This window comes from Malaya genurostris, chromosome 1, assembly GCF_030247185.1.
Source record: "Malaya genurostris strain Urasoe2022 chromosome 1, Malgen_1.1, whole genome shotgun sequence".
Classification (NCBI taxonomy): domain Eukaryota; kingdom Metazoa; phylum Arthropoda; class Insecta; order Diptera; family Culicidae; genus Malaya; species Malaya genurostris.
This window is the reverse complement of record NC_080570.1, coordinates 79,994,601-80,006,997: the sequence shown is the minus strand read 5'-3', so window position 1 is coordinate 80,006,997 and position 12,397 is coordinate 79,994,601. Positions and strand designations below refer to the sequence as shown.

General features: G+C 35.1%; 2 protein-coding genes across 3 annotated transcripts in view; one reads left to right on the top strand and one right to left on the bottom strand.

Annotated features, from left to right (window-relative positions):
- The window catches only part of LOC131440596 (unc-112-related protein), an 83,064-nt gene extending 82,018 nt beyond the window's left edge, over positions 1 to 1,046 (bottom strand). For both annotated transcript variants that reach the window (XM_058612011.1, XM_058612012.1), the window contains exon 1: positions 562 to 1,046. In XM_058612011.1, the coding sequence (XP_058467994.1) occupies positions 562 to 688 (127 nt within the window). In that variant the 5' untranslated portion in view covers positions 689 to 1,046. The remainder of the gene's footprint in view (positions 1 to 561) is intronic.
- The window catches only part of LOC131440597 (beta-galactosidase-like), a 61,975-nt gene that overhangs the window by 359 nt on the left and 49,219 nt on the right, over positions 1 to 12,397 (top strand). The gene's annotated exons all lie outside the window — the stretch shown is intronic.

Genomic DNA, 12,397 nt, shown 5'->3' with positions numbered 1-12,397 from the left:
AATGAAATATGCGAATATACTAAATGTTATTACTGCTCTAAATAAGACATAATTATACTCATTCAGGGGTTGGCCAAATTTTGTGCTAGGGCACATACCCGTTTTCAATATATTTACGTTTCGTCTTTGACTCATCAGTGCATAGCAGTTTAAATTTTTATTTTGTTGGGAAACCCGATTAAAGATACCAGATAAATTTGATTAGTAACCGTTAACCATGAGTTTTGACGCGTTATATAGTCTTTATTATAAAAGAATTGAGCCGAATTAAAAATAATTTATTATATACATAAATAGATGTGATTTTACTTGAATTTTAGCTATTTTTTTTCATCACGAAATATATCATAGCAGCAAGTTGAATTTTTAAAGATGGTTTGTGCTTAAAATTTTTAATATTATGAAACACTTTTGTACTCCATACACTTCCATTGCCTCTATGCGAATTACTTTTACTAGAGCCAGGTCCGCTCTATATTGCTCACTGATGTTTGGTGACAAGTATTTAAAGACAGTTTTCTACAATGTTTAATTGCGAAAAGGTAAGATTAATGTGCTCACCTGGATCTACCAGTTTTAGCATAACACCTCCAATGTGCAAATCACCTCTAACGCGAAGAGTTTTTTCAACCTGAAGGTCGGTTATGTAGACCCGCAGGTTCCATGTACTATCCCCTACGTGTATCATTACTTCCGGAACAAAGTAGTATATTTTTAGATGAATGTAATGAGGGTTCACTTCCACTCTCGTTGTACAATGATTCACTCTAAGTATGCTCCGTTATTTCATTTATTTTTCTTTTTCCAATTTCCACAAGGCTTCCAACGCACACTGTTTAAGGTCACACCTTTATTGCATTTGCTTCCAAATTTAATATCACAACTTTCCGCCGCTTGAGACGTTCTAATATCGGTCTATTTTGTGTTTGACAGCAATTTATGCACCAGTTGGATGTTACCAGGTTGAAATAAAATTTGAACTAAACTACACTAACAAACAATACACGTCATTCCAAAACGAACAGCACACATGAACTGATGAACAAATAAAGGATGATCGAAGAAAAAGACTTTTGTAAAAATATGGCAGTTGATTACACGCTGCCATAGAAGTACACAATCTGGATTGGCAATTAAACGCAAAAATAATTTTACTCTACGCGCCATCTAAATTTCATTATTTAAACCAATTGGCACAATGACGCTGTAATCAAATGTAGAGGCGCTTTTTTGTTTAGAGAGTGTTCGTAGGTTTGTTATAACCAGCGTTGTCAGGTTTCTAGATTTGTCTGGCAAATGCCAGATTTTCCTCGTTTCGCCAGACACTCAAACTAACCAGATCTTTTGCCAAATTTTCCCAGACTTTTAATTTTTTCCTAGATTTAGTCAGATCTTTCTAGATCTTTACGGTTTTGGCCTCTATACGATAGGTGGGGAGACTTTTTTTTTTGCTCACTGAAAATGAAGCCCGGCAAAAATTTCCTTGTGTATAGTAAGACCCAGACAAATCCAGATAAATTTTTGAGTTTTGACAGGTTTTTGAAAAAATAACCTGGCAACTCTGGTTATAACACAGATAACAGATCCCACATTATCGAAATGACGGAATGCGTAATGAATTCTTACTCGACTGCATGATTTTTCAGTGCTCGATCGGTTCAGTGCTAGAATTTTCGCCTGAGTTGGCTGCTCGATCAACCTGATTGACAGTGACATTATAAATGTCATTGAATATTCGCTCATTTTATGAATGTGTTAGTGTAAAATTTAGGCGACTTAAGCCATTTCATTACACTCCAGCTAGAGGAATGGATGATGCTGACTAAGGTAGGCCGTTTTGTTAATTTCCAGCGAAATTCAACAGTTTATGTTGGAATTCTAAGAAGAACTGGTTATTTACTAGTTCTGTATATCCGAAAAACATGAAGATTTCAATGTGTATAATCAGTTACACACTTATTTTTGGATTTTCAGTTCGGTAATATTTTTACTGGAACATTCGTTATTTTTATCAAAATTACCGATTATTCTGCTATTCTTACAAAAATTGACGTATTCAGCATAATTTGTTACCGAAATTCAGCTCTTCAAAAACATGTACTGAAAATTTGGCAATTATCTACCGAACTGTTTTCACTTTGAAATTATTCGGTAAATTTAATAGAAATCGTGCTGATCGATCAGTAATTTATCGATTTTTAGCGAATTGTTCGGTAAAGAGTACCGAATCAATTTGTAAAACGCAAGCACATCGCACGCCATATTGGTTTTTGTATACTGTGATTGAAGTGAGTAAAATGGAATATATATTGATCAAAATCCAATCTTTGGATGTATCGTTATTCGAACTATTCAGTAAGTAATATGATTTACCTTCTAACATTTCAGTTTTACAATATATGGATGCAATCACTTGTTTTTTTTTGTCGAAAGGCAGTTTCCGGTTATATATAGAAGACCTTGGATGCCATGGCCCTTTACATATCCATAATCACGATTTTCTTCCTGACGCTGTACATTACGACTATACATTTTCGAAATGTAATATGCGTTATAGTCGGTTCTGGTCTTTAAAAAGACATATTTTGGATAAACATCCCCGAGAACCGCAATTTCTCGTGAATTCTCCGTCATTTCAATCTGCATTTGAATATGCGGAACTAGCGGATAATAGTCAGTAGATTCAATTAATGAAGACACTAAACATACCGAAACGGATGAAATTAAAAATTCTCGTGGCGCTGAAGGAACAAAGTTAAACCGACGACACGACCTGCCACTCGTCTATCAAAACTGTATCGTAAATTTAACTACCCCTCAGTAACTGGAAATGTCAAATCGGAAAAGCTAGTGAATTTTTTTAAACTGGCAGCACAAGTTGGTATATTTATTGATTTTGAATAACAGTCACCATAACCTTGGTTACTGCATATCGAAGGCAAGATGAATGTAAACAAAATATATTTCAGATCGGTTATTATATTACGGAATATTTTTATGGATTTACCGAGCGGAATGTAAAAATTGAGGAGTATGAGTCTTTTATGAAGCCAAGTTCAAAATTCAGGTCTTGACTTGAAACCGTTGTGTGAGAAGGAATACATGGAAATGATCGACAACGAGCTGAGCGAGGCTAGTGCTCTGCGGTACCTGCATAACGTACGGTAAAATGATTTCTTTGTGGAATTCCACTAGTAATCCTCGAATAGTGGCCAACAAGGTGAAATACTGTTTCCACTGCTGCGCAATCAACCGACACAAAAGAATTTTGACACCGGCATATTACACCAAATCCTACTGCCCAGAAAAGCTAGCAGTTGAAGTGTACGGATGAATCGTTGGAAGCAGATCATTGTCCTCGTTCGTTGGTTTCATCCATAGTTTCGATTAAATTCCGAAAATCGAGTTCATTTAAATGCATTTCTGCTTAATTTGGACAAAGTTTAACACTAATAGAACTATTCCACCGCTTTCAAAACATGTTTATTTGTTTTGGGGTTCCTTGGTAACTAGTCCATAGCAACTTAAACAGTGTTGCTCGAGAAGATTATTTTTATCATTTACAAGGGGTCGCTAGATTTGTGGTAACTGGCGGTGAATCGTTAGCGAACAGTTTTAATGCTGATTTTTCTTCGGAGTGCCTGGTCGTGTCGTCGGTTAAACGGTATAATTCAGTGGTTAAAGGTAAATAACTGTATTTTTTGTTTTTTAAATTCCGTCTTGTTAATACCATCACAAAGAACGAATATAATATTAGTATTGATTAATTACGCTTTTATATCTGTGAATTTATATGTGTTATTCCAGGTTGATGACCCTTTTCCTGAGGTTAATTCCTGTATCCCGATACTACTTTACAAAGCTGAAGGAGGAACTATTATTTGGCGCGATCATAAAATTCCAATAGAGGGAGATATTCTGTACTGCTTCCGATTGCTGTACCAGTGTTTTGAAGTATTCAACTGTAAAAGCCATCTTGCAGATAAACTGTTTTATTTGTACATTATGAACACTTTATATAGTATTGGAACTCTTATTACAACGGGTGAAAACTTTCGCCGAAGCTATGAGATGAAAGAAAATTATTGTTTTTTAAATCAGTTTTTCAAAATATTTTTTCCGATTTTTCAAATGAAATAATTTAATCATTCAAAATTAATTTTCTGCCGCACTGAACTGTAAAAATAACTGGTTCAATCAGTTGGTTTAACCGCTGGTTCGGTAACTTTTCAACGTAAAACAAATGCTGACTAAACAGCAATATTTACTGAATCCTCATCAACATTTGCTGACCAGTACAGCTAAAAATGACAATTCGAACAAACTTCAGTTTTACTGAACGTTCGTCAATTAATAAATTACTGAACAGATTACCGTACGTTCAGTTGTGTAAAAGTCGGTAAAATATTGCTGAAGTCGGTAAAGAAAACTAAGTGTGTATGTAATGTTTCATTTAAAAATAAACTGAAAGTCAGCACGAAAACGTGCAAAATCGGGAAAGAAGAAGAAGAAGACAAATTGACAATTCAGTCCGCATCTTCTCACTCAATTCCGACTGATTTCCGAATCAACCGGTTGTAGGCGAAATTCATTCGGAATCGGTTGTTGCACTGGAGTTGGAATTGATTTGGAATTCATTATGATTTCCACATGAAATTCCGAATGAAAATTTCTCGCCGATTCGGAATTGATTCGGAATCCATTCGGATCTGATAATGTGGGATATACAGGCACAGACTAACAGACAGGACACTCAAATTAGATTCTTCAATCATTTTAACGGTCATTTAAAATATTCCTTTAGTTGGGACAGTACTCACATGTGTCATGATGGCGCCACGCTACCCTATCAAAAACATTCTGTCTGTCATCTAGACTGTGTTTATTTTTTTCATTTACCAACAGAGTTGCCATTCGTATACGTCCATGCGAATTTCATGCAGGATACAGATTTAATACATATTGCCAAAACTATATACATAATTGTGCTACTTCTCATCCTCCAACGCAATACAAAATCGAACCAGTTTTGTTACAATATTCACTTGTTTCTGGTCTACCGCCACTTAATTTCGGATAAAAATTACCAACACAATAAAAAATAATCTAGATGAGCAACGTTGAGAAAAATAAATGGATACCTTCCAACATCGCTAAAAAAGTTAAATATATTATCAACGTAATCCAATAATTTATTGTGATGATTCATTTTCAAATATTAAGATGAAATCAGGCATCCCTGCAAGCAGCTGATCGGTGTTGACAAACGAGGAGAAACCAACTAGTAAAAAAACATTCACATAACACAAGGGGTGTACCGATAGTAAATAGTTCGCGCAGTACAATATAGGTGGAACTAGTGCATCACGAAAAAATATTTTTATAAGAATTTACTCATACTGTCATGTCTGTTAGTCTGTGATACAGGCTCACACCCGCTTGTGAGGAATTCTGGCAACCGTCAAAAGGCTGGCTGCATTCCGGCTGCTGTCAAAATTGTCCAGGCGAAATTGCGTCATTATCTCGCCGTACGTGTCTTCTTTTATTTCCCTCCTCTTTCTTTTTTCTTTTTTTTTATTCGACTTCATTTGATATTCGTCAATCCCGCATGTATGTACAAAAACGAATCTTGAGACGAGGTAAATGAGATTGAAATATGGGTATGTTTGGTAGTGAGAAAGTAATGTTATTGGTAATAACATTTTCCATGATTAGTACATATGAAGGGCAATAACTTATTATCTTTCAGATGTATCTTTTATTGAAAAAATAAATCTAAGACGCTTAAAATGTAGAACCGATTCAAAACGGTTCTGCCAATTTTGTATGGCAAGAATCCGACAGAAAAGAACCGTTACTAACCGCTAGGCGAAATTCTCTGCCGGAAACGGTTGTTGCATTGTTGGCAGACATTTGCCGGAATTCTGGCAGAATTCCAACAAAAATGGTTGGCAGACATAGCCAGCCGTCTGGGTGGAAGTTTGTCCGCCGCGTACAAGTGGGCATATGAACTGCTTTGCTCAATCGGTGTGGCGAACACTTGCAGATGTCACCACGCTCGACACCACGATTTGGATGCCGCTTTCACTGAGCAACAATTTAGGATGCAACATTCACTTCACGCTAGATATTTGTTTTGCTGCTGGTTAAAATGACAAGTTCGTTTTTGTTTTATTCCGATCTAATTCTCGTGTGATTTCTGCTACATGGAAATAAAGTTCTCTTTAACACTTAGGGAAAACGTGTGGTAAGTGTTAAAATTATTGTAGTTGGAATATTTCTATAATAGGCAGGAGGATTTTGTTATGGTTCCGGAAAGTAGTGGAACGTTTTGAAAGATCGCGGCGAACAGTCGAGTAGGTGGCAGTAGTGTTTCAACGTATAGCAAATTCGAAATTTACACAGGATTTTGAAATTATGAGTTATAATTTGGTCTCATGTTAATGAGACTAGCGGATCTGTTAAGATTCAAAGGAAGGGTTGGGGCTGGTGTTTCAACATTACTCTGGAAATTCAAAGGCCCACTAGGACTTAGTTGAAAGTTATTGTAGGTTCTGGCATAAATAAAATAGACATAGATTTCCATTTGTACGGAGACACCGACGACACGACCTGCCACTCGACTATCAAAACTGTATCGCAAATTTAACTACCCCTCAGTAACTGGTAATGTTAAACGGATTTGCTTGAAAAAATGTGGGAACTGGCAACACAAGTTGGTAAGTTATTGATTTTGAAAAACAGTTACCAGTAGCCTTGGTAACTGCATATGGAATGTAAACAAAAACAAGAGATTCTCACTTGAAACGACACCACTTAGTGTAGTTGGTCCGCTGGCAGGTATTAAATTTATTCTTTCAAAGAGTTTTGAGTCATTTTTGCTCATTTTTTTAAATTTGTATCTTTTTATAGCCAGTCAGATACCTCTAGCTTCGGCTATTAGCTCGATGTTTCTTTCCATAATCTTCTCTAAGTTACGTGTCACAATATCAACATCGTCAGCGAAGCCAAAGAGCTGTACGTACTTTCGGAAGATCGTGTTGATCCGCGCTCTTCGAAGCAATATTGAGTAAGATACAAAAGAATCCAAAACCTTGCCGTAGCCCTCTCTGAGACTTGAAACGATTCGAGAGCGTCCCAGATACTTGGACGTAGCACATTACTCTATCCATCGTTGCTTCGACCAATCACGTCAAATTATACGGAAATCCGCATTCGTGCATAATCTGCCATAGCGATTGTTACCTTCCAACATCGCGAAAAAGTTAAATGTATTATCAACGTAATCCAATAATTTATTGTAACGATTCATTTTCAAATAGTAAAAAAACTTTTACATAACACAAGGGGTGTACAGATAGTAAATAGTTCGCGCAGTACAATATAGGTGGAACTAGTGCATCACGAAAAAATATTTTTATATGAATTTACTCATACTGTCATGTCTGTTAGTCTGTGGATAAACCACTCACCAAGAATCGGCGTTTGACCAATTTTATAAATTTTATATTTTATAATTCAGCCCTCGAATGAATTGTTGTTGTTCCATCAATGAGGGAATCAATGTCTTTCTACCGATGCCAAATTATCTTTTTTGATTGCATCATCAAACTTTTGACAAACGACGTCGCGGATCTGTGTCGTTGCTTGTTCTAGTGTAGAAACAACTTTTCGAACGGAAGCTATCGATCCAGACACGTCTTTATTGTAAATTTTTTTTTATTTTTTGTAAAAGATTTTTAATAATGAAATGTGGAATTATTCCATAACTATTTCAAACTGTTTGTTTATTTACTCTGGTGCTTCTTGGTAACTAGTTCATAGTAACCTAAACAGTGTTGCTCGAATAGTTAGTTGTTGTCATTTTCAAGGGGTTGCTATATTTATGCAGACCCTGTCAGCTTGGAGCGATCTCAATCTTCAGTTCAGCAACGCCATCGCACGGCGTCTCATTCAATATGTCATGTCAATTGTATGGGTGCGCAGCCCTGCTATTTTGGCGCGTACGAATTTGACATTTCTCTCCCCTACTTCTATGTACACGCAGAAAAATTTATTTTAAATTTTAATATATTACACTTTGAATTCAAAGATATTTTATTTTGAATCAGCGCTTATTTTCATTTTCCTTTGATTCAAATACATTTGATATTTACTTCAAAGCAAATTATTTTTATTTCTACGCACACAGAAATAAACAAAATAAACATTAAATTCAAATATATTGTGTTTTGAATTCAAATATATTTTATTTCCACCTGAATTTCATTTCACTTAGAATCAAATACAATTGTTATTTGATTCAAACAAAATAATTTTGTTTCTAAAATCATTTCACTTTGATTTAAATACAATTGTTATTTGATTCAAAGCAAATTAGTTTTGTTTCTAAAATCAGGCTTTCGGGCGACTGTGTGTAGATTCAATGATGTTTTTTTTAATTCAATAAATTGTTATTTGAAAAGAATTTTTGACTAATTATTGTAAATTAAATATTAATTATTGTAAATTAATTTTTTATTTATTATTGAATGCATTTTGTGCGCTCAGTTGAGTACGGTTGCGGTATTGACTCCTCTGATTCCTTTCGTTCAATAATTTCCAAAAGCTCTACTGTGAAACCGCTGTCTGGAATGAATACAAATGTTAGATAAGAATTCATAACCTACCTATCCTATGAAAGCACTTACTATAGTATCGCACAATTCGATCGATTTCAATCTTAGCCAAAGTTGTGTTAAATTTCATAAAATCAGCCAGTACAAACGTTTGATTCAATGAAAATGTTTTAGAATCAATAATCTCTGGCATTTGATTCAAGGACGAAAAGTTTCAATCCAAGAATTTGAATCTAAGACTAAGTACATTTAATTCAATTAAACTCAAGCGTCAACATATTATCTTATTCGAATCTATTCAACGACATATTTGATTCAAATACATTTAATGTACTGTAACAAGCATTTGAATCAAATACATTTTTGATTTGTTTCAATAAAATTTGGAAATTTGAATCCATATCTCAATATATTTGAATCTAATATACTTTGCCACACTAAATTTGATTCAAAAAGTGTTTTATTAGATTTAAATTTTAGTTCAAAAATTGTTTTATTTGATTCAAAAAATTGTTTGAAGTTGACTTAAAGACTCAATATATTAGAATCTAATGTGTTCTATTTCCCTGCGTGTATGAGATTCGATGCGGACTCACCTGAGGGCGACATGCTCGCAAAAAAGGATGTTGCCAATTATTTGTTCGGGAAATGTGAGAGCTGGATATCTTGTTAATATGATGTCTTTGATTTATGGTAACTGGTGGTAAATCGCTCACGAACACTTTTTATTCCGATTTTTCTCCGGAGTGTCTGGTCGTGTCGTCGGAGACACTAACAGCGCTTCTGATGAGAAACGGTTGTACTTTTGTCCATTAGCTACTGTGGTTGTGTTAAATGCGCAGGCAACGATGTACATGCATTTTAGGAGCATTTACGCACCCATTCTACACCAGACGGCGCTTTTGGTGTCACGGGTTGCTCAACTACATTACCATTACACTGGGGAATCTAGGTTTATTTTATTTATGGTTTTGGTAAAACCTGTGTTGTAGAATGGTCTGCTGTGAGGTGTAATTGAACTGTTGTTATGAAATTGTCTATTTGGGACGGTAGCCGGATGTGAGTAGTTCGGAGATGGAGGCTTCGAAACGTAATTGTTCCTTGCAGAGTGAGCATTCTGGTCAGGTTGAAGATTAGCACGGGTGTCTAGGTCATAATCTTCATTCTTTCTGTCGATTTTGTTGGCTTTGTTATTTTGGTAATCCACATGTGACGAATAGGGTTCGTCTAATCCTTCAACAATTTATTCTAGTCAGAGCTTTATGACAAATTTCACTAATTTATCTGGATGTTTCCATTCCCCATTTGAATGTCAGTAGAAATTCCCGTATAGCACTTACTAATTGCAGTGTAAACATTATTACATTTCTTACATTATATCTGTTTTGTTTGAGTGAGAAAAGTCTCTGCAGAAGGGATTTCTCGTTTGTCTCCATATATAATCTTGAATTGTGTATTAATTTCCTCCCATTCCACTAGAGGCCAAAAAGTCTTCGGCTTCTCCAATAATGTTGTTCCGGATTTCCATGAACCAGAGCTCATATACGTCCGTACCAGCAAGATGATCATATTGTTTAATGACGCTTTCTGCGCAGTGACACAACTGGAACCGTATCTCGGTTTTCTTGCAGTTTCGCGATTTGGTCATCGCGGTCTTGTAATGTCTATTGAACAATTCTATTTGTCGCTCTAATTCGGCGATACAATTCTTGTCCATTCGTTTCTTAGACCTGAGATTTGTACTCATAAAAATGGAATAAAAATTCAGTAGTTAAGCGTAATAATGACAACTAAGCTGTCTATGCGATGACGGCGTTTCCATAAATTAACCAGGAACTAACAAATTAGTATTTAATGTTAAAATTTTCTACCGCCTTTCGTTAATTTTTATTGCTTGAGAGAGATTGTGCACGGGCCTGCTTAGTTTCTATTGGTTTTCCACTAAATCACTGATTTCTACTTGTTCAATATCTATGACTTAGTTTGTCGATCTGCTCTCGACTATGAAGCACGCCAAAAATACCTTTCCAACAATCTCCTACCCACACGTAAAAATATTCTTACGATCATGTACGAAAAATGTCAATTTCACTAAATTCGAAACATTTTGCCTAAGCAAACCTATTAGCAAACACTTACTACACCCCCTCCCCCTTAAAATATCCGGTGAACAGCAAGAAGTACTTATGCCAAGACAAAGTCCTGGCGTACAGAGCGTACAGAATCATTGCATGACTAGTAGTACGATCATATTGACACTAAGAATCCTTCCAGATCGGGACTCGAACATACGACAACTGGCTTGTAGGACCAGCGCCCTATGCCCTGAACCGCCAACTCGGGACTTTTTTTTATTTGTGCCAAGTTAGGTCGTCATCTATTGAATTGTTTCGGATCTATGTTCATTCATATAAACAATTTATCTCCCTGCACCTCGCCACCTGTTTTCGTTGACACACTTATTTCATCTAACTCTCCCCCTTAAAATACCACCCAAGTAGCAAATGTAACTTATTGAAATTTTAAGATGTTCTACAATTGTTCTAGAATTGTTTTTTTATGTTAGATAAGTTCAGAAAGATTTTCAAATATATTAAAATCGGTTATGCAACTTATCACTGTTAAGTTTTACAATACTACCCAAAAAATCACTATAGATCAATTGAAACAATTGTTCAGCAAATCACCAACTTGCCCACGTTGCACTAGCAGTTATAGAAGCTCTACAAAAATTTTCACATCGTCATGTAAAAACGAAGTAACTAAAACAATTGTTCAACTTATAAAAATTTTTCCAAATGACTGTCATAATTGTATCCGACTCAATATATGCCGAAATGGTTGTTTATATCTTGTGAAGAAAAAAATAGTGAAATTATGCTCTCCGCAAGGCAAAAAATGGTAAGCCGAATTGAAAACCTCGCAGTAAAATCTATTTTGCTGCCGAGTCTATTAGGTCAGTGTGTGCAGATTTCTTCATTTTTAGAAACACAATTCGAAACTTGCAAATAAGTTGTACCAGATTTTTATGCTTCAAATGAACGCAGAACTTGCCGACATGAGAATATTATCTTAAACATTTCAGAAATACAGCATTACATATGCAATGAAAACAAAAAAAAAAAACAATGAGATAATTTGTATCCGGTTTTTATCTCGCGAAAAAAATGAACAGACCTGACATCACTTTTTAAAAATATTGAACGAAAAGTTAAGTTCATCATAGTTACTCTTACTAGCACACCTACAGTGCGTATCACAAAAGTCGGGTTCACTAAGATGAATGACTAAACTGTATTGTTGTTCAAGTCAACTAGTTTGATAAAAATAAAAACAACTATTTTGATAAACATAAAAACAAAAATTTCTTTTTTCAATATTTACATGGCTATATTTTCTTTTATTTAGGTGAAATAAATCATTACGTTGGGTGAACCATTTTCTTTTCAACACACTATTATCCTCGATGCCATATTGGAGAATATTGAAGAAGAATTCATTTCAAGATTTTTGATATTAATTATCAGAATCAGGACAAATTGGCTCAAATTGCACGTTCCCCTTGATATTCATATATAAGGTGTATGAATGTTTGATAGCTTTCTTATACATATTTCAAACACTATCGCGATCATATTCATTGAAAAGAATAAATTGTTATTTTCATAGAAATCGATGTGCAATCATCAAAACACGTACATTCAAAGGCGCTTGAAAATTTCAGGCGTAAGAAGACACGTTTCACCATAAAAATGCAGTTCGTTGTCGATTTTCTATTT